Below are 26,217 nucleotides of genomic sequence, written 5' to 3' on the forward strand. Positions count from 1 at the left end.
AAGTTTTAAATATGGGTTTTATTTGAAAGTCAAAGCAGACATTAAATAAAAATAATCTTCATTTTTTTGTTTTTATTTGGACTTTCTGTTTGTGTATGTTGATAATCTCAAATTGTAATTTAAATTTAGGAAAGTGCTGAGGGTGAATGGACATTTGCTTTTTCCTCAGGGATGCAGAGAGGTCAGAGTGGGGAGGGAGGCATATGACGTTGCTGAGCGCTTCTGCAAGGTGGGGGGTTGTTATTTCCACTTCTGTGCTAGGACACTGAGGTACTAGGATTCCTGGTAAGGTGAGGGGAAGGGACATTTGACCCCAGTTCTGTTATTAGCGTCACATAAGCTGCTAAGAAGCAGAAGAAGACTGACATTCTGGGTCCTCATTGTCAGCCTGAAAGAGCTTCAGTGAAGTTCAGAAGGAGGTCGTCTGGTTCAAGCCCACCTTTTACATACAGATGGAGAAGTCAAAGCCCTAAAAGGTGGAGCAACCGGCCTGGGCTGAAGGCAGTGGGAGCATGTGGGACCAAAGGCCCAGCCCTGGCTAACAGGAAACCTGGTGAGAAAGGGACATTCTGCCCAAGAAAGAGAAGGCAAAAACAAACAAACAAACACTGTTCTCATTCCCACACCCTTTACTGAATTATACTAATTTTCCAAAAACCTCTGAGTCCTGCTACTTTAGGCTGCCAGCCTGACATCTACCTCTTTTTCCCCAAGCCTGGCTCCCCTCAGGGGCCTCACAGTCCCGCTGGGAAGCAAGGGCTGCGTGGGAGTGGGGCTTCTGTGAGTGCACACCATTCTCTGTCACCCCTGGCCTCCCAGCCCCTGCCTCCTTTGGTCTAAGCTCTAGACAACCTTTCAACCTTTCAAAAACTTCCCTGGCACTTCCTCACTGTCCTGAGAAAATCTTTCCCAAGGCCTCGTCCTTATATTTACACTTGTAAATATCAGAGCTTTTGCTTTTAGAAAGTGCTTTCGTGTCCACCTTGTCACTTGATCCTCATATGATCACTGGTGAGAGAGTAGGGAAACAATTATTACTCCCATCTTACAGGAGAGAAGATGGAGTCTGCCCTCTTGATTCTCCAGTGTCATCAGGGAACAGTTACGAATCTCAGCCTCATGCTGGCCCAGCAGTGTCCCTTTGGCACAGGTTCCAGGTTTTCTTTCTCTGTGTGTCTTTTTTTGGTCTCATATTTTCTAGAATCCCAATGGCTTCTAAGTGGCGGGCACATTACATATATGGCTGATGATCCACGGTTAACCAAAGGCTGCAGTCACAGCTATGTTGCTTTGGCAGCATCCCTCCAAACTCCTTAGCTGCTTTCCAAGTGTCATGTGCCACTGCTGTCCCATGCTTGCAGTCTTCCCTGTTTACAATTCATCATTTAATCAGATTTTTTTTTTAGAGAACAGAGGTTTGCAAACTTTTGTTTTATCCAAATGGATGTTTTGGTTTATTTTCTCTTGCCTAAATATTAGGCATCCAACATATGGGTCCCCCAAATTAATATAATTTAATTTCCATCTTGTCAGTGCAAAACAGATGCGTTCTTAAGACAAAGCACCGAAGACCAGAATCCTTCCTCTGCTTCTATTTCTTGACTCAGTAGCAAGTAAACAGTTCTGTAAACATGTGTGGGTTTGTGTGTGCCTGGACCCACTGGTTCTTGTTCTAGTTAAGTGCCAGGTGGGCTTGCTTTATTCAGAATGGAGATTCCGTAGCATCTGGACTTTCATGAAGGCCCGTTTCAGCTGCTCATAGGTCACGAACATCACCACATTCCAGGTTCCCAAACGCAAAAAGGATGGTGTAAATCTGATGAGAGAAACAACCAAACATCAGGTGGAGTGGACTAAGAATCCCAGATAGATCTCCGGTGCTCCCCCCATTCACAGTGTTAGTGCCAAAGGACCTAGGCTTCTATTAGTCACAAGCAGTCTCTGAGATCTGTTCAGGCTTTTCCTTCTCTGCTGAAGGAATTTAGGCAGAAGCGGGAGTCAGGAAAGGAAAGAAAACACATTTTGAGCCAGGTTCTGTGTTAGGCAGTTAATTCCCACAATTCTATAAGGCAGCTATGATGGTTGCCAGGTTTCTTTTTTAGAAACTCCAGGGGCACCTGGGTGGCTCAGTCAGTTAAGCATTTGGTTCTTGGTTTTGGCTCAGGTCTTGATCTCAGGGTCATGGGGTGGAGCCCCGAGTCAGGCTCTGCGCTCAGTGGGGAGTCTGCTTGAGATTTTCTCTCTCTCTCTTTCTCTCTCTCTCTGCCCCTACCCGCCCCCTGCCCCCGCTTGCATGCGTGCTCTCTCTCCCTCAAATATATAAGTAAATCTTAAAAAAAAAAAAAAAGGAACTGAAGCCCAGGGTAGTTAAGGAGCTCAGCTAAAACTACCTGACTCCGCCCTGGCTGGGTGTTGCTGGAATCATTTACATGCTGAGGGGCCATCCCTGAGGAGGCCCTGCCAGGGCATCTAGAAGCTGGCGCACCAAGGGGTCAAGACTGGGTGACACCAACTTTAGCTAATCTCCAGAGAGCCTGCCTGTCCTGTGATAGCGCAGCTGGGAGACCGTCCCCACCTCAGCTTCGCAGACTCAGGGAGGAGCCTGGGACCTGGCGCGGCTCCCTCTTCAGCCTTTCTCTCTCTCTGCTAATCCCCTCCTGATCCTCTCCTCTCCTGCCAAACTTGTTTCCATGCCTTTGCCTGTGCTGCTCCTTCTGCCTGGGAATGTCCCCTACTCTCCTCCCTGCGGGGCTGGTTGCTCTTGGCTCTGTAGGACTCGGCTTCGGCCCCATAGCCTCATACCAAGGTCTCTCCAGAACCCTCAGCCTAGCCTTCCCAGGGAGAATAGCACTGGGGCAAAGAATGTGAACTCTAGAGTCAGACCTGGGTTCAGACCCTAGCTCTGTCATTTTCTAGCTTCATGACTTAGGACAGGTTACTTAATCTTTCTAAGCCTCAGTGTCCTCATCTGTAAAATGAGGAGAATAACAGCAGTTACCTCATAGAGCTGTTGTGAAGGAATAAATGAGTTAATGTACAGCATACAGTACAGGGCCCAGTATCCGTAAATGCTCCATAAATGTCACCTGTCTGCTGCTCTTTGAGGAAAGCACAGGGCCTGGCACACATGAGATGCTCAGTAAGTGTTTTCCAAGTGAAAGACTAAACTGAGGGCACCTGGATGGTTAAGCGTCTGCCTTCGGCTCAGGTCATGATCCAGGGTCCTGGGATCGAGTCCCGCATCGGGCTCCCTGCTCAGCAGGAAGCCTGCTTCTCCCTCTGCCTCTCTCTCTTATGAATAGATTAATAAAATCTTTAAAAAAAAAAAAAAAGAAGAAACTGAGACAGGTGGCTACTGCTGATGATTGTAATGATAGAAGCACTTACAGGAAAAGAAGTCTGGCAATTGAAATAGCTTTATGATGTCACTCACAGGGTTGAGAACCTGATTGCCTGTTGGGTCCAATCTAACATTGGGCACCAGAAAACTATCTGCTGAAGGCATCAGTAGTGGGAGGTGTAAGGACCAAGCCAAGAGCTTGACAGTAGGATGGATAACGACATGTGGGGTGGCATCTGATGATCTGGCTCAGAGCCATGGCTCTGACATTTTAAATATGTGATCTTGGGTAAGTCACTTGACCTTTCTGAGTCTCAGTTTCTTCCTCAGTAAATGTGGAGAATATTGCCCAGTTCAGGCGGTTGTTGAGATAATCTGTGTAAAGTGCTTTGTGTAAGGCCTTGTACTTGGTGACTTAGCGGTCATGGTGATTGTTAATAACCTACATTATTGAGTGCCGGCTTTTGGCTAGGGAGATGAAAGACATGTAAGCCACCAGTTCTGGCTTTAAGGAGCTTGTGATGTAGCATGCAGGATAATTTAAACTTACAAATCCTATAACACAAAGTAGGAGGTGGTAAATACCATAAAAATGGTATCAAGGAAGTATTGCTGCAGTTCACAGAGAGAAGGAAACATCTGCACCTGAGAATGTTGGGGAGGAGGTGGCATTTGAACTAGTTCTGAAGCACGTGCATGAGGTGGGAAAGGCATTCCATTAAGAGGGAATGGTAAAAGCAGACACGGAGCAAGAAAATGTGACATGTGTTGGGCACTGTGGCCGCCATCAGTGGTGATCCACAGTCTTGACAGTGGGTTGGAGAAAAGTCTCAGGACTACCAACCACCTTTCCCTCCTTCTCCCTTGCCCAATAAGTTTGGGGATAGACAGTACTTTGACCTATGCCTAGACTTCTTTTTCTCAGGTAAGCCTCCCCTGACTCTCCAAATCAGATTTGGTCCACTTTTTTTTTTTTTTTTTAACTTCCATAGTTCTTTATATTTGTCCTTTGTGGCATTTACATCTGTGCTTGTTCACCACGTCCCCAGGTGGACCCACGGCAGGCACGTTACACGTGGAAGGAAGGAGGGAAGGAAACAAGCCCAGGTTCTCTGGGAGGGGCTGCTGGAGGCAGGAGGGGGAGGCTCACCCCTTATAGAAGGCTGTGGGGCCCTCGTGGGCCACCATCTTCAGCATACAGTCCAGGGGGCTGTGGTATTGCCCTGGGGGCGAGTTCATGTACCGGGTCTTCACCACATCCACTGGGGAGGCCACCACTGTGGCACAGAAGCCGGCTCCAAAGGCAGAGATGAAGTGGCAGGGGAAGTTGTCTGTAGCAGGGAAGGGAGGAGCAAGCATGGAGCTGTGAGATGGCAGTGCGCTGGCTTTCTGTTCCACGTGTGTCATCATTTGTCCTTCACTAAACTGGGAACTCCTTGAGTGTAGGATAATGCTTTCTAGAGCTCTCACAGAACTTGCCAAATAGAACAGGGCTGTCCCACAGTTGGCAGGCTGGGCAGCCCAGCGATCTCATTAGAGGAAAATGAAGTCAGAGGAGGCGACTCTTGCTTCAAGATGCACGGTGGGAAGTGCTGGGCTGGGACCCAGGGCTCGGGCCTCCTTATCCAGGGTTCTTTCCCACTCATCACAATGATGGACTGGGCATTTTTTAAAAGATCTAATTGGCATTCTTAAGTGATTTATGAATTGGGCAGCACCCCATCTAGCAAGTAGAGAGGCACTCCTACTGGGCATCTTTACTGGGCACTGCTCCTCTCTCTGCTCCTTCTAACACCCAGTTGCCTCTGAGTGGCGCCCACTCTGTGGAATTCCAGGTTCCCTCCCTGCTGTGGGAGGGCAGCTCCCTGGAGCCCAGGGCCTCACCAGTGAGCAGGTGATAGTCTAGCAGCTTCTCCTTGATGATGTCATAGGTCACCATCTCAGCACAGTTGACGATGGCATTCCTTGTGATGTTGGGCAAAGTTCCTGTGAAGGATGGGGTGGGGGCTGATTAGTGAAAAATAGATGTGGACGCCCTGGTTGCAAGGCCACAGCCCCGGTTTGGGAGCAGAATGCTCCATTCCAGTGGTCTCAGAGGAGCCTGCCTCAGTTGAGCGGATTCCACACTTTCCTCTCTGGGGTTAACTCTTAGATTATCCATGTCTACCTCAGAGACAGAAAACAGAGAGGCCCTCTTATGTTTGTCTGAGCCACATTTTGGAGAATAATCTGCAATATCTATCAAAATTAAAATATGCCTCTGTGAGATCTGGCTAAAGCCAGGCAAGGAAGCCTTTTTTTGGAGGAGGGAGGCAAGGCTCTTGGAGCAGTGACAGACGGTAGCCCTGGGAGGCCCCAGGAGAGCTTTCAGACCCAGCCACTGATACACAGATGAGGTCTGGGCTTCGGGAGAGCACAGAGCAAATCAGACTGTGACCCAGGTGTCCTGTCCTTAACCTTCACTGGGTCACCGTTTCTTCTGCAAGGGTTTGTATGACCCCTGGTCCACATGGGGGAGAGATTCCAGCATTTGTCAAGGTGGCCTCCACTTGGACACATAGGGAACCGGAAAGCCTTACTCTTGAGGAAGCCCGCTCCTCATCACATCTCCCTACATCCGACAACTCACAGCTGCCTCCTCCACTGGCCTGTTTCTTCTCCATGTCCTATAGTCACTCCTGATAGAACTTTGCTGGGGAAGCCCTACCCTTCCATCTCCACACACCTAGAGCCCACTGAGCCTTGAGGCCCAGCTTGCGCGTCACCTTCCCCCCGGAGCCTGCATGGCCTCTCCTGCCTCTGGCCGTATACCTCTGTGTGAACCTCGCACATCCTACCCTGTGGAATGGCTGCTCCTTGACGTGTCTCATCTCTCTTTGTCTGTGAGAGCCATGAGGGTATGGAAGGTATCTTCTGTTCATTTCTGTCTCCCTCATAGCAGCCTGCACATGCTGAAGCGTTGACACATTGAACTGAATTCGGGGCAGGTCAATGTGATAGTTTTGGTTGGGATGTTCTTACAGAATCACTGGAATATACCATGCTGGGAGTTCCCTCCTTGCTCGGTTCTCTGCCCTAGCTCAAGGGTAAGGCATGCTTTGCCCACGGCCCTCTGAGCCTGGAGTCCGGACCTACCTTTCCATAGGCCCCTGACCCCTTCCTCCCTGGCAATGGTCCTGTAGGCATCCATTGTCCCACTGTATTTCCTGTTGCTCCTGGCCCGAGGGGGTATGCTGGCCTGAAACCGGACCTTCACCACATCCGTGGGCTGGGCGCACGATACCGCCATGGCCCCTGTGGTGCAGCCTGCCAAAATCCGGGTAGTGATGCTCGAGTCTGGAGAGAAGGAGAGAAGAGTGGGTCAATGTTCTGCCACCCAGCACTTCTCTGGGCTGGATGCTGTTCTCTGTGGAGCTGCCCTTGCCTGACGCCTGCCTCCTCTCCTAGGCTCAAGGTCCTGGCAGCGGCTCAGTCTCCTCATGAGTGTCTATTACCCGCCTCCTACGCCCCAGCTCTTTCTCTGAGTCTGTACTGCCCTCATGTCTGACCCACTGGCCTAGAGTCTGCCTCTGCCTATCCCCTCGGTGTCCACAGGATACCAGGCACTCACGGTCCGCTCCTTTGGGGGTGTAGAACTGCTTGACAGAGTCATAGAGGCCGATGCGGATGGAGGCAAAGCTCATCTGGCGCTGCAGGCCGGCGACCAGCCCGTTGTAGGGGCTGCGGGGGCCCTCGGTGCGCACCATGGTCAGGATGGTGCCCAGCACGCCGCGGTACTGGGGTCTCTGGGCTGCCTGGGTCGTCTGGTTCTCCCCCTGGATCTGAGGAACATCCCAGCAGTGGTGTGAGGAGCTGGGAGGAGGGGAGAGGCGGCTGTGTGCAGAAGGAGCTGTCCAGGGCTGGTTCTCGAGCACGAGCAGGATTATAGCCATCACATCCCAGGAAAAACAACTGAGGTTTGTGCATCAGCGTATTGCTCATAAGCTGTCACACATGGTGTGGTGCTCAGCCCTCAGAGCAAATGGAGGGCAGATTGTTTTTCCCACAACAAGTGGTCAGTGGTTTGCCCAAGGTCACACAGTTACTTACTTTTACTTCACACTCCATGGTTTACAAAGTAGGGTGAGGCCATGAAGGGCCCAAGGAGCTAAGATTTTTTTTTTGCCTTGGGTGATGGTGAGGCAGGGTTGTAAGCAGTGGAGTGAGCGGCCTGCTCAGGGTTCTGTGTGAGGAGAGCAGGCCGGCACACACAAGAGGTGCTGGCGTGGAGAACTCAGTCCCTCCTTTGATCTGAACAATGACCCTTGCCAAAAAGCACCTACCTGCAGGCGGACCTTGGCTGTGTCCAGTGGAAAGGTGAGGAGATCAGCAAAACAGGCCGCTGTGCCTGCCCCCAGGAATTTCACAGCTGTGGTGGGAGGTACCTCTGAAGGCTTTAGTCCAACCATGGTCCCAGAAGGTTCTGCCTGGTCCCTCCAGGGCCCAGCAGAGGTCCAAGGAGAGAGGCTGCTTTGCAGTCCTGAGCTTTAGTGCAGGGAGGAGGCTGCAGGAGACAGGCCAGAGGAGGCAGATGGAACTTGGGCCATCCGGACTGTCCCCAGGCTCCTTTCAGCACCGGGAGAAGCTTTAGTAAGAGAAAAGCCTGGGCATTGCTATGCTTAGCTGTGTAGATTTGGCTTATAAGAACAGGTCACTTTCCCAGCCCTTATCTCTTGTGATCCTTACCCTCCCCCCTCCTCTCTCCACTGACCAGGTGGATCTTCATCCTTTAGAGGAGGAAACTGAAGCTCAGGCAGGGACCAGACCTCATTCTGACTCCACCCTACGACCCTGTTCTCTTTCTCCTGCATCAGGCTGCTCCCTGGGAAGGACCTGCTCCCTGAAGTGTATGGAGAGCCTACCAAGTCTCTCCACTTCAGGTCCTTCTTTCCCAGATCAGCAATATAAATGTGCCTCATGACTCGCCTAAACTGTTAGTTATCTTGGATGAAAGCTTGGTTTTTCTTTTTTTTTTTTGCAAGGTTGCCTGAATATACTCTTATTCTACTTAAAACGAAATCCTTCCCAGGCTGTGATTCCTCCCTGTCACTAGAGATTGTTCATCTGTGACTGGAGGCGTTTCCTCCCAACACTGTGGGATTCCTGGGGCTGATGTTCTGCTTTGGAGGAGGGAGGGAGTGGTTCCACGCTCCTCTGCTGCTCTGCCCGCCCCCCCCCCCAGCTCCTAGGGAGATGGGGCTACAGAGCGACCGCTGCTAATGTTGGGGGCAGTGGCAGCTGCTCTGCCTGGCTCAGCACATGCCCTTTCCCCCTCACACCCCGGAGGGCATCCCTTCTCAGCTGAAGAGATCTGGCTTCTCAGAGGAGGATCGGCGTTGGGTCAAGAGAATGTGTCCCCTCTCCCCGTGTGCACTCGTAGCTGCACCCGTCCTACTGCTGGCTGAGCAGGGTAGGTTCACATCCCAAGGTCCTGGTTTAGCTGTGGTTACCTTGGGAAGTTGGCACGCCTGTCACGGGCAGCCCGGCATTCTTATAACCTGAACTTCTGGGCATCTGGCTTTTGGCGCTGATGCCATTTCTTAGCAGGTCACACCCCCTGGCACCCAACGCACACATACCCCTCATGTGCTGGGATCCTGGACTCTTCAGAACAAAGTCCAGAGTCCTTGCCATGGTTGGTGGACTCATAAGACCCACCTCATGCTAGGTTTTGTGCTTGGCATTCCTGGAAATCTGGGGATGAGCAAATAGTCTGTGCGACTTGCCCACAAGGAGCTCTCAAGGAGTCTTGTGGGGGCATCAGACACATCCACATAAGATGGGTTGCACCAATGTCAGAGGGGAGGAAAGCCCCAAGAAGGGACTCAAAGGAGGGGGAGACCCCCTCTTTTGTTTGTGAGGTGGAATAAGAACCATTTCATGGTGGAGGGTGGGAGGAGGGTCACATAACTTAGGCTTTGAAAAGTGGGCAGGATTTCGGCAGCTGAAGGAGGAAGGGTGTTCCAGATGCAGGGAAGGGCATGAGCTTGTGTGAGAGTCCAGGGCATGGATTCAGGTAGGAGGAGAAAATGACCACCTGGCTCTGAGGCCCTCCCAGCAGAGTTTTTGCACACAATCCCACTGAATTCTCCCAACTTTCCTGAGAGGTAGCTGCTCCTTCCCCTACTTTTGGATGAGCAAACCAGGACTTGGGGACATTAGCTTGCTGAGTGTTACCAGCCACTAGTGTCCGTGCCTGGCTCACTCTGCTGTACTAGGCTCGAAACAGCCTTGGAAAGAAGGCAGGGAAGCTTTAAATCCATTTTACAGATGAGAAAAAGAGGCTTAAGATGGAGAGAGACTGATCGAAAGGCACAGAACCTCAACTAAATTCTCCTGGCAGTGAGGCCCCTTCACCATTCGGCTCGGGACCCCAGTAGGTATGGTAGTATGCATTTCCAGACCTTGTCTTTTTTATTGAGGGCATTCAAAGCCCTTTGCAGCTAATGAATTATATGCCAGCCCATCTAGAGAATTAAGTGCTAAGCATACAGAACAACAGCGTGGTGAGGAAAGCTGGGTGGGCATCACTGCCCAGCTTGGCAGATGAAGAAAATGGCCAGAGAGGCTGAGACCTGCGTGTGCCACACAGTCGGGCCTTGGGCTCCCTCTGCAGTGTTCCACCCACAGCCTGTCTTCCTGCTTTTCTATACTGCCTCCCTGAGGGTCCAAGAAGGATCTAGCTCCTAGGGGTGGTGGTGTGGACGCACAGGTGCCCATGGACCTGAGCCTGGTGGAGGGGACAGACTGCAGCATGCTAGGGGAACACAGTCCTCCACTTGCCTCCTTCCCATTTCCCTTTGCCTACAGAAGACCAGCAGCTGCCAGGAGGGCTCAGTTCCCAGCAAGGGGGCTCTCTCTGGGGCTGGAATGCATGTGTAGGTGTATGCGCAAGCAGCTGCCTCTCTTGTTCCAGGCCCTGGCATTTCCCTAGCCTTTCCCCTTCTCTGACGTGAGCTGGACTGCTCAGAGCCCCAGGGTCAGGAATCTGAGTGTCTGACTCTCAGAGCTAGGGAGGCCCTTGGGGGTCGTGTTCTCTAGTGTCTCTTACTGGTTGTAGGAGTGTCCTTTCTTCAAAGCCTTTGGTAGCCACTCAGATTCTAATAGAAGGATCCTACAAGTTAGGTATTTTTACTCCACTTGCACAGTTACAAACTGAGGCCCAGACAGGTGAAATGACCTGTCAGAGTTCACCCAGTGAGCAGAAGTGGGATTCCCACCAGGGCTATGTGACTCCAAGGCATTCTCTGGTCTTAGCCCCCTGGGTGCAGAGTATTTGTGATGTACCTGGGCCCGCAGGGAACACTTCATGAGTTTTGTCTCATGGGCTGGGTCTCCCTGGGGAAGCCTGTTTTCCGCCTGGCCTGGGGGTTGGGTGGGAGGACTGGGGGAGGCTGAACTGTCAAGAAACTCCTTTGCCCCAGCCTCTGTTGCTTAGCTCATTAACTGCAGTTGTTCCCCCCCTAGATAGGGAGCCCCAAAGGCAGGGACAGGGTCTACTGATGGTGCTTCTCTGTGTGGCCTGGTACAGGGATGGCCCAGGGCTAGAGGAGCCCAGGGAGGACCAGTTGACCAAGGAACCCCACTTGCTGAAGTGGAGAAATGGGAAATGAAATCAGAGAAGCCCTTCACAGTGTTCTTTGGTGGAGGGTCTGGAATGCCAGGGCTGTACTGAGTCTAGCAGAGAATGGGGAGTGGTTGGTGGTTCTCAAGTCGAGGAATGACACCATCAGACCAGCGTTCAGAGTATGCTGGTGCAAATGTCAAGACTGGACTGGAAGGTGAGAGGCCAGTGAGGAGGCTGTTGGAATGGTGCAGCCAGAGGTGTTGGAGCCTGAACTCAGGCAAGAGCAGCGGCCGTGGGTGAAGCTGGAACCTATTCCAGATGCAGTTCTGAGCCGCTCACGGGAGGCAGAATGGATGGGCGGGGACTCCTTGGGGGAGAGGGGGCCCTAGAACTTTCATTAGTCAAGCTGTGGTGGAGAGGGAGGCCACAATGGTACACTCAGGTGGGGGCTGCCCTGAGGCCACTGCTTCCCGCCTGCCTTCCTTCCCGCTTGACTCCAGCCTCCGGAATTGATACTTGAGGAAATCTAGCAGCCCGCAGAACTTTGCCAGTGGCGAAGGGGAAGTTGAGAGCAGAACTCTTCTCTCTGTGGCTCCGTTGGGGCCCTTGAGGGATGGCACGTTCCAGCTACCTGGCCACAGTAGGAGTGCCCCGTTACGTCTGCTCGGTGCTTCTTGCCTGAGGCACGGTGGTGGCGGCCCCGATAGGTGTTGACGAATTCAGTCCCTTTATGAGGCCATACGGTGGTTGTCACAGGGATTCCCACTTCATAACCAAGGGACCTCAGGCTGTGAAGGCTTCAGCTAGTCATAAGACGGAAGGGATGGGGCTGGGATGGGAGCCCAGCTCGGTCTGACACTGCGCGTGTGCCGCCGTCCAGAGCCTCACACCTCAGGGAGAGCTCAGGATCCCTGGAGCTGCTTGTTCACAGAGTGGATTCTCAGAGGCCGTCAGTGCCAGAGATCGATTCGGGGCTGGGCTGGGGCTGGGGAAGCTCTTCTCCATGGTAACTCGGAAGCAGGGATCGGAGGACCCATTCTGAGATGCCCTGCCCCATCTCGCCTTCCTGGCAAAGCCTCCACAGCATGTCCCCGCTGAGGAAGCAACCTGAGTAGAGTTCTGTGGGCTCGTAAACCTCCCTGTATGTGAGGCCAGAGGTGCCTGCACCATCTCTAACTCAGGAAAGGGGTCCCCAGGACCTCATGGGGGAAGGGCTTAATGCTCTGGAGGCATTCTGGAGATTCTGTGCCAGACTAAGGAGAAAGCCACTTCTTATCTATGGAGATTTGCAAAATCACAGCAGAGGCAGCCAGCAGAGAAAGGGGACAGTGAGTTGTGGGTGACACGGGTGTTGGGGTCGAGCCTCAGCCCAGCCACGGTGCCCCCTCATCAGGGTTGCAGTTACCCCCTCTTGACTCGGTGGGGGAGGAACGCAATCTCCCAGCTCGTAGTGATCCCAGGCTAGTGATCCCGGTCAGCTCCTGGCTGCTCTCTGTAAGCTGCCGTGAAGGGCAGAACATGGAGGGGGAAGAGGGGGTGGAGAATGGGGTCTTACCTGTGAGTCCAGCCAGGGTAGGGGAAGCACAGGGCCGCCTTAAGGCTCCTTAGGGCTCCATCCCAGGAGGTGGCAGCAGGGATCTAGTTGCCCCCTCGCCATTCACTGTTGTCTCTGCTGCCTCTGGCTTGGCACCTATCTTTATATGCTCCAGCTGACCTGAAACCTTACCCTACAGAAGCTTAGTTGACAGCCTGATCACCTGACAAGAGGCGGCTGGCTGGTGAGTGGCAGGGAGGTGAGGGGAAAGGTCGGACTTCCAGATCTGGTTTAATTCCTCTGACTTGGGTTCTTTAAAATAGCCCCTTCCAGCTGCTGAAAGAGCTACCTTAGGTAATAAGGGCACATGGGGGAAAGGGGTTGGACCAGTCACCTTTGAGAATTCAAAGGTCAAGGCCACACACGATAGGCTGGGCAGGGCTCTCCTAACATTAACAATGACAGTAACAGTCGTTTCTTGGTGCCTACTGTGTGCCAGGTACTTTATATATATTCCTTCTGTTTTTCACAACCCTATGAGGTAAGTACTATTAAGATTCTGTTGTTTACTTACTTATTTATATATATATTTTAAAGATTTTTTTTATTTATTTGAGAGAGAGAGAGCGCATGAGCAGGGGTTAGGGGCAGAGGCAGAAGGAGAAGCAGACTCCCCACTGAGCAGGGACTGAAATCATGACGTGAGCCAAATGCAGATGCTTAGCTGACTGAGCCACCCAGGTGCCCAGGATTCTGTTTTTTTTAAATAACAGCTTTACTGAGATATAATTCACATACCATACAATCCACCTATTTAATGGATATAATTCAATGGTTTTTAGTGTTCAGTTATGCAACCATCATCACAATTTTAGAATATTTTCACCACTCCCCACTTGGCCCCCCAAAATCCCTGGGTACATCAGTAGTCACTTTCCTTCTTCCCTTCCACTCAGCCCCAAGCCATCACTAATCTACTTTCTGTCTCTATAGACTTCTTTTTTTAAAGATTTTATTTAATTATTTGAGAGAGAGTGAGAGCGAGCAAGAGTGGGGGAGGGGCAGAGGGAGAAGCAGACTCCCCCACTGAGCAAGGAGCCCGACCTGGGGCTCGAGCCCAGGGCTCCGGGATTATGACCTAAGGCGAAGGCAGATGCTTAACCAACTGAGCCACCCAGGCACCCCTATCTCTATAGATTTCTGAACCTTTCATATAAATTAAATCATGTGGTATGTGACTGGCTTTTTTCAGTTAGCATGGTACTTTCAAGATGCATCCATGTTATAGCATGTATCAGTACCTCATTCCTTTTTTATTGCTGAGCATCCTAATGTTTGCAATGCTTCCTTTACAGAGGAGAAAACAATGTCGGGGAGGGACAAGGACTTACCCAGGTCATATTGCTAGTATATGGCAGGGCCCAACCTCCAGCCCTTAAATTGTAATCTCTTATTCTGGGGCCTATCGGCTGTGACCATTACCGTCTCAGACAGGCCACTTGGAGGCTTCAGCACGGGTACTGCTGAAGGGAGCCAAAGGCAGCTGGGAGAGGTGTGTGGGGCACAGCGGGGAGAGGCCCTAGCAGCTGCTACTACTGGGGGCTCCGTCAGCAGGCGCTGAGGGGAAGGGTGGGCCACATCTGAACCTGGGACCCGGGTGACCTAGGAAAGAGGAGGGGAGGGGGACCGGAGAAGGGAGGGAGAGGGAGTGGGAAGGGAGTTAACTGGGCAGGCAGAGGAGTAGGCAGAAGCCATTTCTGGACTTGGGCATAGAGCCATGGCCACAGGGCAAGTGGTCACAAGTCCAGACACTCAAGTGCGAAGCCAGGGCTGTCTGTCCTCTTCCTTGGACCAGGCCCTGCCCTAACATCAGTAGCACAGGCAGTTGTGTTGGTGTTTCTAAGGGAAGGGGCTGCTAGGACCGCTGAGGTTGGGCTCAGGAAGTAGGTTGTGGGCTCCGGCTGGAAATGCTGGCCGGAGGGTGGTGGGTGAATCGCAGTGGGTACAGGGGGAGGGATAAACAGCAGGAGCTCAAACAAGGAGGCCATGGGCCCTGGAGTACCCAGAGGGAGGACTCAGCTTACATTGGCCTGGGAGGCTTCTTGAGGGCAGGGCCAGATGTGTCTGCTTTGGCTCCCTGTCCCCAGAACCCACCAGGCACTAGAAATTCCAAGGTTGGCTGCAAGGGGCTGGGATCTGCCAGCGTCCGGGGATCAGAAACACCCATTTCAGGTCTCTGCAGAGGCGGTGCCTGAAAGGAGGTGAGGGAGATGGTGGCTGGTTGTCAAATGCGCACCTCCTGCCCTTAAGCCAGGCTGCATGGCTTGTGAGGCATTTCACCTCTGAGCTGTCACCGGGAAAGAGATCCAACTTCCAGGGGGAAGATACTGGTAAGTAACACACTCTTTTTCAGTGTAGGTGATGATTTACAGACCCTTGGGGTGCCCTTGTGTTAGGTAGCACCTCGTGAGCCTGGGTAGGACCAGTCTGTGTCCTCCTGAGGCCTTATCCTAACTTGACCCAATCAGGTTATTTACAGAAGCTGGAGCAGGACTTGGAAGGAATATTCTTCACCTGAGGCTTAACCCCTCAGGCCTGGGCCCCTGCCTGCCCCTCTGTAGGTTCCATGTGGCCTTAAGGGGGGTGGGGCCCCCTGCCTTGAAAGCTCCAAGAGGAAGGAGAGAGGAAGGCGCTGGGGAGGGGGCGAGCTGGCAGGCTGGTGGCCGGCAGGGGGGCAGGTGAACAAGAAAGGGCAACGGCCTGGTCGGAGGGCACTGCACCGATGCGGGGGGCACTCTGTCCCCCCTGGGGGTTCGCGCATTAGCCTCTACCGTCAGGCACGTCCTGCCTGAGTTGTTGGCGCTCGCCTATCTGCTGCCAGGGGAGTGGGGGAGGAGTGGGAGGAGCTGACATTGCCTCAGCTTCCAGTAAGTGCCAAGTGTGGGCGAAGCACTTTCACAAATGTCACCCTGGTTCTCCTCGCAACAAGCCCCTGCAGCGCTATCCCCTCCCTTTTACAGATGAGGCAACGGAAGCTCAGACAGAGGGACAGTCAGGCCGGAGGGGGCCTATTAGGGAAGTGGCAGCGTCAGACCTGTCTCTTCCCTGTCCCCAGCAGCATGTGGCCCTGAGTGCCCTCCTGGTTCTTTCTCTGGGTTCATCCTCTGACTTAACTTTTCTAGGAAGCCCGCCCTGGTTGCTCCAGCCCACATGATCTTTCTCCATGAATTTCCTGAATTCAGAGCACCCACTCTACTCCCTGTGTGCAGAAGCCTTGTGACCTCTCTGGAAATGTGTGGTGGTTCATTTCCTAGCTTCATAAACAGAGGCAAATAACAACCTTGGTGAGTTTCAGCTTAACTATAAAATGGGTATCATGACCTGTAGGTTACAGAGTTGTTATGAGGACTAAGCAAAATGACCTGTGCTTGGGGAGGAAAGCGGGGACTCCATGTTAGTTCTCCTCCAACCTTCTCTCCTAGCCACTCTGCACATCTTTGCTCTTTTCTTATCTTCCCCACAGGCCCTGTCTACAGTAGCTGCTCAGATGTTTGGAGTCTGATAGTCTTACGCCAGAGCGATCTATCCTAGAGAGATCAGGGATTCTGAGCAGACCTGTTCCAGGAGACCCCTCCACTTTGCTGATGGATTTCAGGCAGAAGCAAAGGAAAAACTGGTTATTATCCCAATCTGGACCAGTCTGATCTCTCACCATGAAGTCTCATGGTGACCCTGGCCCCCAGTTCCAAGTGAGCTTAAGGGACTGTACGGTTTTCAAGCTTTCCTTTGGCTGTTAGAGCACAAATGGATTCCTAACACCCCAGGCCAGTGGCCGGCCCAGGAAACACCGTGTACAGAATACCAGTACCAATATGATTTTATTCAAACACAGGCAGGAACAATGACCTTCAGAGCTGGGTAAAAACAGTAAGTTAAAAGCATGGTTAGAATCTCAGATAATCAGATAAAAAGTCTGAAGGAGGTGATTTTCCCCCTCCTTTTCTATTGATTAATTCAACACAGCATAAAAATAATTTATATCTATAAAATACCCTTATCTCTAAGCAAATCAATTGAAGGTGGCCCTAGGTTTCCTCCGCTATGCGCAACACACACAATCTCCACCCCCTCCTCTACCTCACCCAAACTTTAAGGCAAAAATGGCCTGTGATATTCAGGCAGAAGGTGGGCTCATGTCAGCAGAAGGCTATCAAGGACACTGGAAGGAGTTTCTCAGCTGAGAGATGCCTGCTTGGGTCCCTTGGTCAAAAGATGGGTGGTTCCACTTGGGTACTGGAATCCATTTTGTTTAGAAGGAAGAAGTTGAAATCCTAGCAGGTGGAATTTGGACTGCTTTGGGACGTTCCTCCAGGCTGCGCTGGATGGGTCTCAAGGCACCCATGGACTAGGCTGGTGGTGGTTTCAGGGCTCTCACGGCCTTGAAGGAAGCAGACCTTGTGCCTCATGCAAGCTGGACAAGGCCAAAGGAGGGTGGGCAGGTGGATCCTTCCCTTTGTCTTTCAGTCTGTATTAGTCTTTCTGGGAGTATTGGGAAGAAAATATCCGTGCAATCCTGCGAGTTTCTTCCTCAGGCAAGTTGGAAGGCAGCGAGTTAGGTCTGGGACGAGAAGGCCTTCTGGACAAGGCTCTGCTGGAGGCCTCACTCTTGTCCTGAAGAGGAAGAAGTCAGCTAGGTTAGCACTGAGGATATGGCCCCTCCAAGAAATGACTTTGGTTCCTCTCATATTTTGGTCCTCTGGCCAATATTGATATAGAGCTGACTGGTTTACAAAGCACTTTAGGTACCTGATCTTGTTTAACCCTCATGTCAACCCCATAGGTGGGTACATTGTTCCTATGTCATGGAGAGGAAAGTAGAGATCAGGTTTAAATAAACTCAAGGTCCCACAGCTTGGAGTGGCAGAGCCAAGATGTGAACCTTAGCTTAGACTCTGTCTATGCTTCTGAAAGAGGAGTCCCCCTCCAGGACAGGTTTAAAGCCGCCTCATCCCTTCTCTTGCTGCATGAATATAGATAAGTCGTTTGTCCTCTGAGTTGTAACTGTTCCACATGCGACCCTGGGAATATATCCAACTGCCAGGGAGAAGATGTTGGTGAATAATACACTCTCAGTATGGCCCCTGGGAGTTCCGAGAGCTGGCCGGTGACATGAACCACAAGCCCACCGCCCTCCTACCAAATCTTTCCCTGCCTCAGGCTGACAGGGTATCACTAATTCCCCTTTAAGGTCCTAGTGTACATTTGGGTGATGACATGGTGGTCTTCTGGACTCCTCTATGATTCACTCTTTTGCTCATTGAACTGTTCCCCACCCCACTTTATTTTTTGTACCAGGTTCCTCCCCTGAAGGAGCTCAAAGTTATACAGGCAGCCGGCTGACAGCAAGAGGCAGTGCTGAAAGGAGATGGGAGTCGCCACCACAGGTGAACTTGGCTGACCTCAATAGCATGCAGCCTGCCCTATGGATGGGTATCTCTTCTCTGTCCCCAAATCCATGAGCTGAGATCTTCACAAGCTGTTGGCGGCATAGGCAGCTCACTGTACCACTCCCCAGGCACCGAGAATCAGCTTGGTCGAGACCCCAGAGATTGAAACTATCTCCTTGACCCTTGCAGTTCTGCTACTGGGAAACTGAGGCCCAGCTAGAGTTGCTTCTGGGGTCAGTAACATTTAGTAATCCTTTCTTTCCTTCACTTAACCTTATGCCTACTGACAGAAATGAACAGAACCCAGTTTTTTCTTCTTTTTAATATTGTATTTATTTATTTGAGAGAGAGCATGAGCAGGGGGAGGGGCAGAGGAGAGGGAGAAGCAGACTTCCCACTGAGCAGGAAGCCCGACACGGGGGCTCGATCCTAGGACCCTGAGATCATGACCTGAGCCGAAGGCAGACGCTTAACTGACTGAGCCACCCAGGTGCCCTCAGAACCCAGTTCTTGACTTCCATAGCTCAGAGAGGACAGAGTGATCTACTAAAAAAATTAGAATAGCAGCCAGAATGTGATAAGGGGAGTGGAAGCCAGGCAATCTTTTTTTTTTTTTTTAAAGTTTTATTTATTTATTCATGAGAGTCAGAGAGAGAGGCAGAGGGAGAAGCAGGCTCCCCGCCTAGCAGGGAGCCCGATGTGGCACTTGATCCCAGGACCCTGGGATCATGACCTGAGCTGAAGACAGACGCTTAACCATCTGAGCCACCCAGGTGCCCCGGAAGCCAGGCAATCTTGAGGATTACCTGCCAATCTGGAGTTCTAAATGCTAAAGGAGTGCATAGAACCTGAGCAAACTCTCAGCACTGATAGCCCACAGTTAGGGTTGCCTGAGAACCAAGAACAAAGTGGTGCTAGTAGAGATGAGAAGATACAGCTCCATGTCTTCTAGGCAGGCCTAGGCTAAAAGGAAAAAAAAGGAAACCTACCCTTTGCTCATGATTGGAGTACTTCCTTCCAAAATATGAGAGGCGCCTCATAGCATAATGCCTCAGGCCAGGGTAGGCCAGTCGCCCAGCCACTGCCTGTTGCCCTCCCCCTCTAGACTGGATGGGTGCTCCTGCAAGACATGGACTGAGGGGTGCCTGGGTGGCTCAGTCGTTAAGCATCTGCCTTCAGCTCAGGTCATGGTCCTGGGGTCCTGGGATCGAGCCCGCATCGGGCTCCCTGCTGCGCGGGAAGCCCGCTTCTCCCCCTCCTACTCCCCCTGCTTGTGTTCCCTCTCTCGCTGTGTCTCTCTCTGTCAAATAAATAAGTAAAATCTTAAAAAAAAAAAAAAAAAAAGACATGGACTGAGTCTGATGCTTGTGACTCCAACTGGGCCAGGTCCAAGATAGGAGCTTGGTAGCTGCTAGACCAGTGAAAGGGTGGGACCAAGCCATGGTGACCAGAGGCTTAAATTGGGTGGGGAGGAGACTGCGTCTTACAGAAAACATCTTATTCATTCATTCTAGAACCAGTGGTTGTTGGCCTACCATGTGCCAGGCCTTTGGTTAGGTCAAATCCTCTCAGGGGCTTGGCAAGCACATTAAGTCTCCATATACCCCTCTGTACTCCCAATATCCAAGACTGTTGTTTCGTGAGCTATTTAGGATTTATTTATTTATTTATTTTTAAGATTTTACTTATTTATTTGACAGAGAGAGACACAGCGAGAGAGGGAACACAAGCAGGGGGAGTGGGAGAGGGAGAAGCAGGCTTCCTGTGGAGTAGGGAGCCCGATGTGGGGCTCGATCCCAGGACCCTGGGATCATGACCTGAGCCGAAGGCAGACGCTTAACAACTGAGCCACCCAGGCGCCCCACTATTTAGGATTTAGAGGTAACACTGAATCCCCTTCCAGTCCCCTGGCTACACTGCAGACAGATCTTCTGGGTCACCAGCTGTACCTTAACTTTCCATTTCTTTCTCTGCTACAGTGAAAGGGGATGACAGAGATGTTTGTTCTATAAGCTAAACGGGAAAACAGGCCTGAGAGCATAGTCCCCTATCTCAAATCCTAAACCAAGCTTCTGTGTCCTCATCTGCCAGAAGAGAAGCACTGTTTTTAAGAAGCTCTGGTGGGTCTTGTTTTCCATCACTGGAAGGGCCAAGTACCTCAGTTCATGAAATGACCATCAAAGACCTTTGTTGGTGACTCATCAAGCCTTTCAGGAGAGAGCCTAAGATCTACTCAACCCGATCAATTTTTTTAAAATAAAAATTTAAAAATATTTATTTTTTTGAGAGAGAGAGGGAGTGCATGCACATGCACGATGGGGGGAGGGGCAAAGGGAGAGGGAGAAGCAGGCTCCCCGCCGAGCAAGGAGCCCAACGTGGGGCTTGATCCTAGGACCCCGGAATCATGACCCCAGCCAAAGGCAGACGCTTAACCGACTGAGCCACCCAGGTGCCCCTTAATTCGATCAATTTTTAGGGACAATAAGTAGCCATGATTTCTTTCCCCACAGGGCTGCTCAGGCTAGAGGAGAGAAGACAGATGCCAACCTACCCAACAATCACAGAGATGAAGCTTAGAACTCGGGAGCATGGAGAAAGGAGCAATTTGTAACAGCCAGGATAGACAGGGGAGGCTTCACACAGAGGTGAGATCTGAGATGGCCAGAGTTTCAGCAGAACTGGTGGTGGGATGAGGTCATTTCACTGGAGGAATAGCATGAGCACAGGCCTGCACCTGACTGGTTGGGCCAACATCTGCCCTGGAGCTGAATCAAGTGTGGCTGGTTCAGCCAACTTCCCAGCACGCATACCTGGACCCAGCAACCTAGGGGGCCTTATCTGTATGGCCCAGGCCCAGGGACAGGGCTTGGCTCTGCGTACTAGGCAGGGCAGGGGTGTGGAAGGACAGAGAACAGACACTCAGCAGCATTTGGCTTTTGACCTCAATAGGGTCTAAAAAACATCTTGACTAGGAGTAAAGGTTCTTCCTTCATCAGAGCTGTTTCTCCAAAACACACAACTTTGGAGGGGCTTGGCAGAGGTGCAACTGCTCAGAGCAAGGACACCCCTACATGTACCGACTGCTCCCCTGAAATCCTTGCATGCCCCTGCCAGAGCCCAGGTGCCCAGGTGCCCGGAAAAGAGCAGGACCTCAGGTTCAGTACAGATGCCTGCCTTGCTCAACTTTCACCCCCTTGGCTGGCTGCCTTCCCCTAGGCTGGGATTAGGACTTCCTTGGGGCTAGACAGTAGCAGGTTCAGCAGCCACAGCTAGGAGCAGGGGGCAAATGGGGACAAGATATCCAGACCAGGGGCCTAGCCCTAAGGGGCAAATTCTAAATTTGAGCACCCAGCCCAGCTGCAGCATGGCTGGGCTCCATGAGCAGATGATGGGAGAGGAGGTGCTCTGTCACCCAGGAACTGCTTCCAGCTGGTGGGTCCTTCTTTGGCCAGGTCCTGTGATATAGTGTCTCTAAAATCTTTCTCAGGAAGGACCAGCCCTCTTCTTTGGGCTGAAATGTGGGTCTGGTCCAAGTCACTGTTTTCTGGGTTCTCTCCACTCTAGTCCCCAGATGGATCCCCTTGAACAGACGGCCTGCTCCCAGGAAGGTGGTGGGTGCAGGTCTCCCCACTCACCCCTGCTTCAGGGTGTTCCTGGGACTTTCTCAGAGGGGAGGCAGTGGGGTGGAGTGGAAGGAAAAATGATCTGTGGCCAAGCCTAATTGTCCACTTGCCAAGACACACTCTTCCTCTGGGTCTCAGTATCTTTGTTACCAAAGGGAGCTAAGAACTTCTGTTTGGCCTTCTTACCCAGGTCTACTGTGAAGGTGAAATGAAATTCAGATGTGACCAAGGGTCTGGCCAGGTACATCTAGCAAAACACAGAGGTAGAGCTGATGCCTGCTGCAGAGAGCAAAATGAGACCTTGCTGTTCTCAGATCTCACCCCAGGCAGAGTAGAAGTAAGGTACTGTACCTCCCCAAGGCATGCCCCCAGGCCTGGCCAAGCTCTCCCCACTCCCCTGCCCTCTGCCCAGTGAACCTCAGGGAAGAAGTTTTGTTTTTTTTCCAGAGCAGTTCCTTTAAGTAACATAAACACAGACTTAGTTGATGAAAACAAAACTTTTACAAGAGCTGAAAACTGAAAGTAAACAGCTCCCTGATTCTGGCTGGCTAGGTGGGCCTGCCAACGGATTGCTGCCTCAGAGACAGCCCAGTACAGCTGCCTGCCTTCCTCAACTTTCACCTCCTTGGCTGGCTGCCTTCCCCTGGGGTGGCTCCCAGAGTCCTCTCTGAAGGTTGGAACAAGGACCTCCTTGGGCTAAAGAGAGTTAGCAGATTCAGCAGCCACAGCTAGGAGTGGGGGGAATGGGGGGACAAGACACAGACCAGGGGCCTAGCCCTGAGAGGCAAATCCTAAAATTTAATCACCCAGCTGAACTGCAGCACGGCTGGGCTCCATACTCTGAGCTCACCCTGTGTTCCTGCATTAGAGCTCTGGTCACATGGTTCTCACCACCCACATGTTCCCTGCATTCCTCACCACTGCCTATTCCCTCCCTATCCTTCCTCTGAGGAGCCTTCCCTGACAACAGGCCCATTCTACAGGGACTAGAGCCACTCCCTCACCCTGGGCCTCAGTCTCCCCATCTACAGAATGAAGAAGTCTGACTACATCAAGACTCCTTGACCCTCTGAACTCATGCCCTGCCAGGGAGAGGGGTTGAAAGTCCGGACTTCTGAGAGGGAAGGGTTAAATGCCACTCCTGGAAGAGGTCCTGGCTCCTCCCAGACTCTGGCCTCAGAGTAGCTCAGGCAACTTGAGCCCTGCGCCCCCCCCAGCAGTCCTGTGGGCCCTTTCCCTTGAGGTGCCTGCCAAGTTGCATTCTGGGCCGGGCTCTTTCCCCTGACTTCTGTACACCCTTGGCCAGGGAGCTCATTTTCCGAAATCTCTGTGTGGCCTTTATCAAAAACACTTGGACCTTTAGGACTCTTCTTGGCACTCTGCAGAGAGCTAGGGACTTGGTGGCTCAAAGAAATGAGGCAATATGTCAAGAGGGACATCTCCGCTATCAGACTTGGACCACAGGCTGAGGAGAGAGGATACTGGGCTCAAGAAGTTCCCTTGGGCCCCTGCTGACCTGATCTGATGATTCTGTGGAAGCTGGGTTTCTCTACCAGGACTGTGCATCTCTTAGATGCCTCTAGGCTTGAGGAAGGGAAACCAAGAGACAAAAATTCTTTGGACTCCTGTGAGAAGAGAAGCAGACTTAAAGCCTTAAGACTCATAGACATGCCAGAGATTTCTGAGGCTAGGGATCTATTACCCTTAGGTGGGGGTGGTGTGTCGCCCTGGGCCTCTAACTCAGGGTCTAAACGAAGCACACAGTCAACTGCCACAGCCTTGAAAAGTGCTTCCATACTCCAGGGCTGCTCTGTGTGGCCTAACGTCCCAGCTCCCAGTTCCTGGTGCTAAGCTTTTGATCACGCCCCTATCCCTTAGCATTTCATCCTACCAGTTCCCCCCAAAATGGAGCAACATAAGAGGGAAGACATCTCAACAGTAATGATGATAAAAATAACAATAGCTAACACTCATATAGTTCTCTTCCTCTCTCTTAAAAAGATTTATTTACTCACTCAGGAATAGCAGCACCTGGCCCCAGGCCTGTGGTTAGTCCAGGGACTTGTTCTTGCTGTGTGTAGGGCCAGACCTTGGCAGGAGGGCACAGAACAAGACAAGGCCCATCTCAAGGTAAAGAACTGCCATGTAGGCAGGCAGGGAGGCCAAAGCTCAGATGACAGGTTGCTTTTGCTCTTTGCTTCTGATTCCTATCTTGCCCTGATTGTTCTGGTCCAGTTCAATCCCTCCCTACCTCTAACCTCCTTTCTAGCGTATACTGCTTGGACCTCCGCGTTGCCAAATTCTGCTGATTCCCTGGAGAGGTTTCTTTTCTCCAGATCCACGTCTTACAAAGCCTTTCCTTCATCTCTGAATTCTACTCAAGCCACTCTTGTGGCTCTGTCTTCTTTTCCCTAAATTCATTCTTTTTCTTTCGTTTTCCGTAACTGTTACTATAGGCTAATATCACTTGAGAAAGCTAGTGAGTGGCTTGGAGGCCAGTACCCCTAGGAACTGTGAGCTCCCTGAAGGTACAGTCTGTAGTACTTGACAGGTACTTGATAGAAGTTGGTGGACTGAGAAATAAAGCTCACCCCCTGGGGAACTGTGAGCTCCTGAGGGAAGGGGCCTTCTTCTGTCTTCTCTGCACTTAGCTCAGGACTATGACTTTTTAAATTGCCAGAAGATGTATATTTCAAGTTTGAGGCCCAAATTACCTTCCTATGCTCTGGCCTACATGTCCTCAGGCCCAGTTCTGGCTCTCCTAGTCATCAGTGAGAAGTTACTGGAGAGTTCCAAGCAGGAAGTCACATGATTTACTCATCATCTTATGAGGTTAACAGATGCTGTATGGGGAATGGGCTGCCAGGGGCAAGGGCAGAAGCAGAGAGGCAAGCGAGGAGATTTCTGCAATAATCTAGGCAAGAGGTGATGGTGGTTTAGACCACGGTGGTAATGGTTGGAGTGGTGATAGTTAGATTTGGATCTGTTTTAAAGACAGAGCTGCCAGATTTTCTTGGTGGATTGGAAACAGAGGTTTGGGGCAGGGGGTAGGTTCTAAGGGTTTTGGTCTAAACCACAGAATTAGAAGGATAGAGTGTCTGTTAACGGAGATGGGGAAGACTGAGGAACAGCTCTGAGGAATAAAATCTGGAGTGTTAATTTTAGGTATCTGTTAGATATCCAAGTGGAGCTGTTGGGTAGGCAGTTGGACATATGAGCCTAGAGTTTACAAAAGTCTGAGCTAAGATAACTGTTAGCAGTCATCAGCATGTAGAGAGGATTTAAAGCTCTGAGATCAGATCGGGTGATGTAGAAAACAAATGTAAATGGGGAAGTATAAAGACTATGCTGGGTTACTCCTATGTTAACAAGTAGGGGAAATAAGGAAGAACCAGCAAAGGTGGCTGAGTAGGAGCAGTGATGAGGAGAACCAAGAGAAACTGATGCCTTAGAAACAAGTGAAGAGGGGCGCCTGGGTGGCTCAGTCGTTAAGCATCTGCCTTCGGCTCAGGTCATGATCCCTGGGTCTTGGGATCGAGCCCCGCATCGGGCTCCCTCCTCGGCGGGAAGCCTGCTCTCCCTCTCCCACTCCTGCTGCTTGTGTTCCTCCTCTCTCTGTCTCTGTCAAATAAATAAATAAAATCTTTAAAAAAAAACAACAAAAAAACTAGTTTGCCCATAAGCAGCTAAGCAAACAGAATCAGATATAACTTTCAATAAAACCAGGAAGCTGTCCCAGTGAAGAGGTACTTGATCATGGGAGGGAAGAGAAAGCAGAGGCGGAAGAACTTGACTGATTCCCAAGTACCATGAAACTGCCGCTGGCTGGCTGTGCATCAGTCCGGCTACACCGGCCGCCCATCCTCCTCTCCTTCTGAAAGCGGTGGCAACCGAAGACGAGGCAGTCACGAGTAGAAGAGCGAAGGGCTGGCTTCTGTACCCTATCTGTGTGGCACCTGGTCTTCTACAACCTCCCTGTGCGGCCTGATAACCCCATCTGACAAATGAGGAAACAGACTCAGCAAGATCAGAAGGTTTGGCTAATGTCACACAGAGACCTGTATCCACTATACCGTTGGGGAAGGGGCGGAGAAAAACCCTGTTTCACAAAAGCTGGAAGGGAAGACTGTCTGAGAGGTTCCTGGGCTCTGGGGCGTCATTTCAACGTGGAGTGAAGGATTAGGCTTTTCCTTAGATCTTGTGGTGAGGCCAGAACAGCTAAGCCAGCGCTTACAAAGTCTGTCCTTGCCTGGCCCTGAAGCAGGTTAGCTACAGCACAGCAGTCCTAGGACACTGGTTGAGAAGAGCCCAGCAGCCTCTCAAGATGCTCCCCTTCAACCTTCAGGGCCAAGGCTGGCCTTAGGAGGAGGCGGAACGCATATTCTCAAATGAGGGTACATGACAGGGCTGCTGCCCTCCTGTCCCTAACTCTCACTTTTGAGACATTACAGAAAATAGAAGACAAGAAGAGAAAATAGACGCCTGGGTGGCTCATTTGGTTAAGCATCTGCCTTCGGCTTGGGTCATGATCCCAGGGGCCTGGGATCGAGCCCCACATTGGGCTCCTTGCTCGGCGGGGAGCCTGCTTCTCCCTCTCCCACTCTCCCTGCTTGTGTTCCCTCTCTTGCGGTCTATCAAATAAATAAATAAAATCTTTTTTTTTTTTT

The 26,217-nt window shown here is 51.4% G+C and overlaps 2 protein-coding genes across 2 annotated transcripts in view; both read right to left on the reverse strand.

The window, feature by feature from the left end:
- Window positions 1–12,636, reverse strand: UCP3 (uncoupling protein 3). The gene is made up of 7 exons (XM_006730456.3): window positions 12,502–12,636; window positions 7,663–7,883; window positions 6,951–7,161; window positions 6,476–6,676; window positions 5,225–5,326; window positions 4,491–4,671; window positions 1–1,816 (listed from the first exon to the last, which is right to left on the reverse strand). The coding sequence occupies exons 2-7, from the start codon at window positions 7,786–7,788 to the stop codon at window positions 1,699–1,701; spliced, it is 939 nt and encodes a 312-aa protein (XP_006730519.1). The 5' UTR covers window positions 7,789–7,883; window positions 12,502–12,636; the 3' UTR covers window positions 1–1,698.
- Window positions 12,637–16,339: 3,703 nt separating this feature from the next.
- Window positions 16,340–26,217, reverse strand: part of C2CD3 (C2 domain containing 3 centriole elongation regulator) — a 140,562-nt gene continuing 130,684 nt past the window's right edge. The window contains exon 32 of the mRNA XM_081797327.1: window positions 16,340–17,151. Coding sequence (XP_081653453.1) covers window positions 17,011–17,151 — 141 coding nt within the window. The 3' untranslated portion in view covers window positions 16,340–17,010. The remainder of the gene's footprint in view (window positions 17,152–26,217) is intronic.

This window comes from Leptonychotes weddellii, chromosome 11, assembly GCF_054177405.1.
Source record: "Leptonychotes weddellii isolate Sample4059 chromosome 11, ASM5417740v2, whole genome shotgun sequence".
In the NCBI taxonomy this organism is placed as follows: Eukaryota; Metazoa; Chordata; class Mammalia; order Carnivora; family Phocidae; genus Leptonychotes; species Leptonychotes weddellii.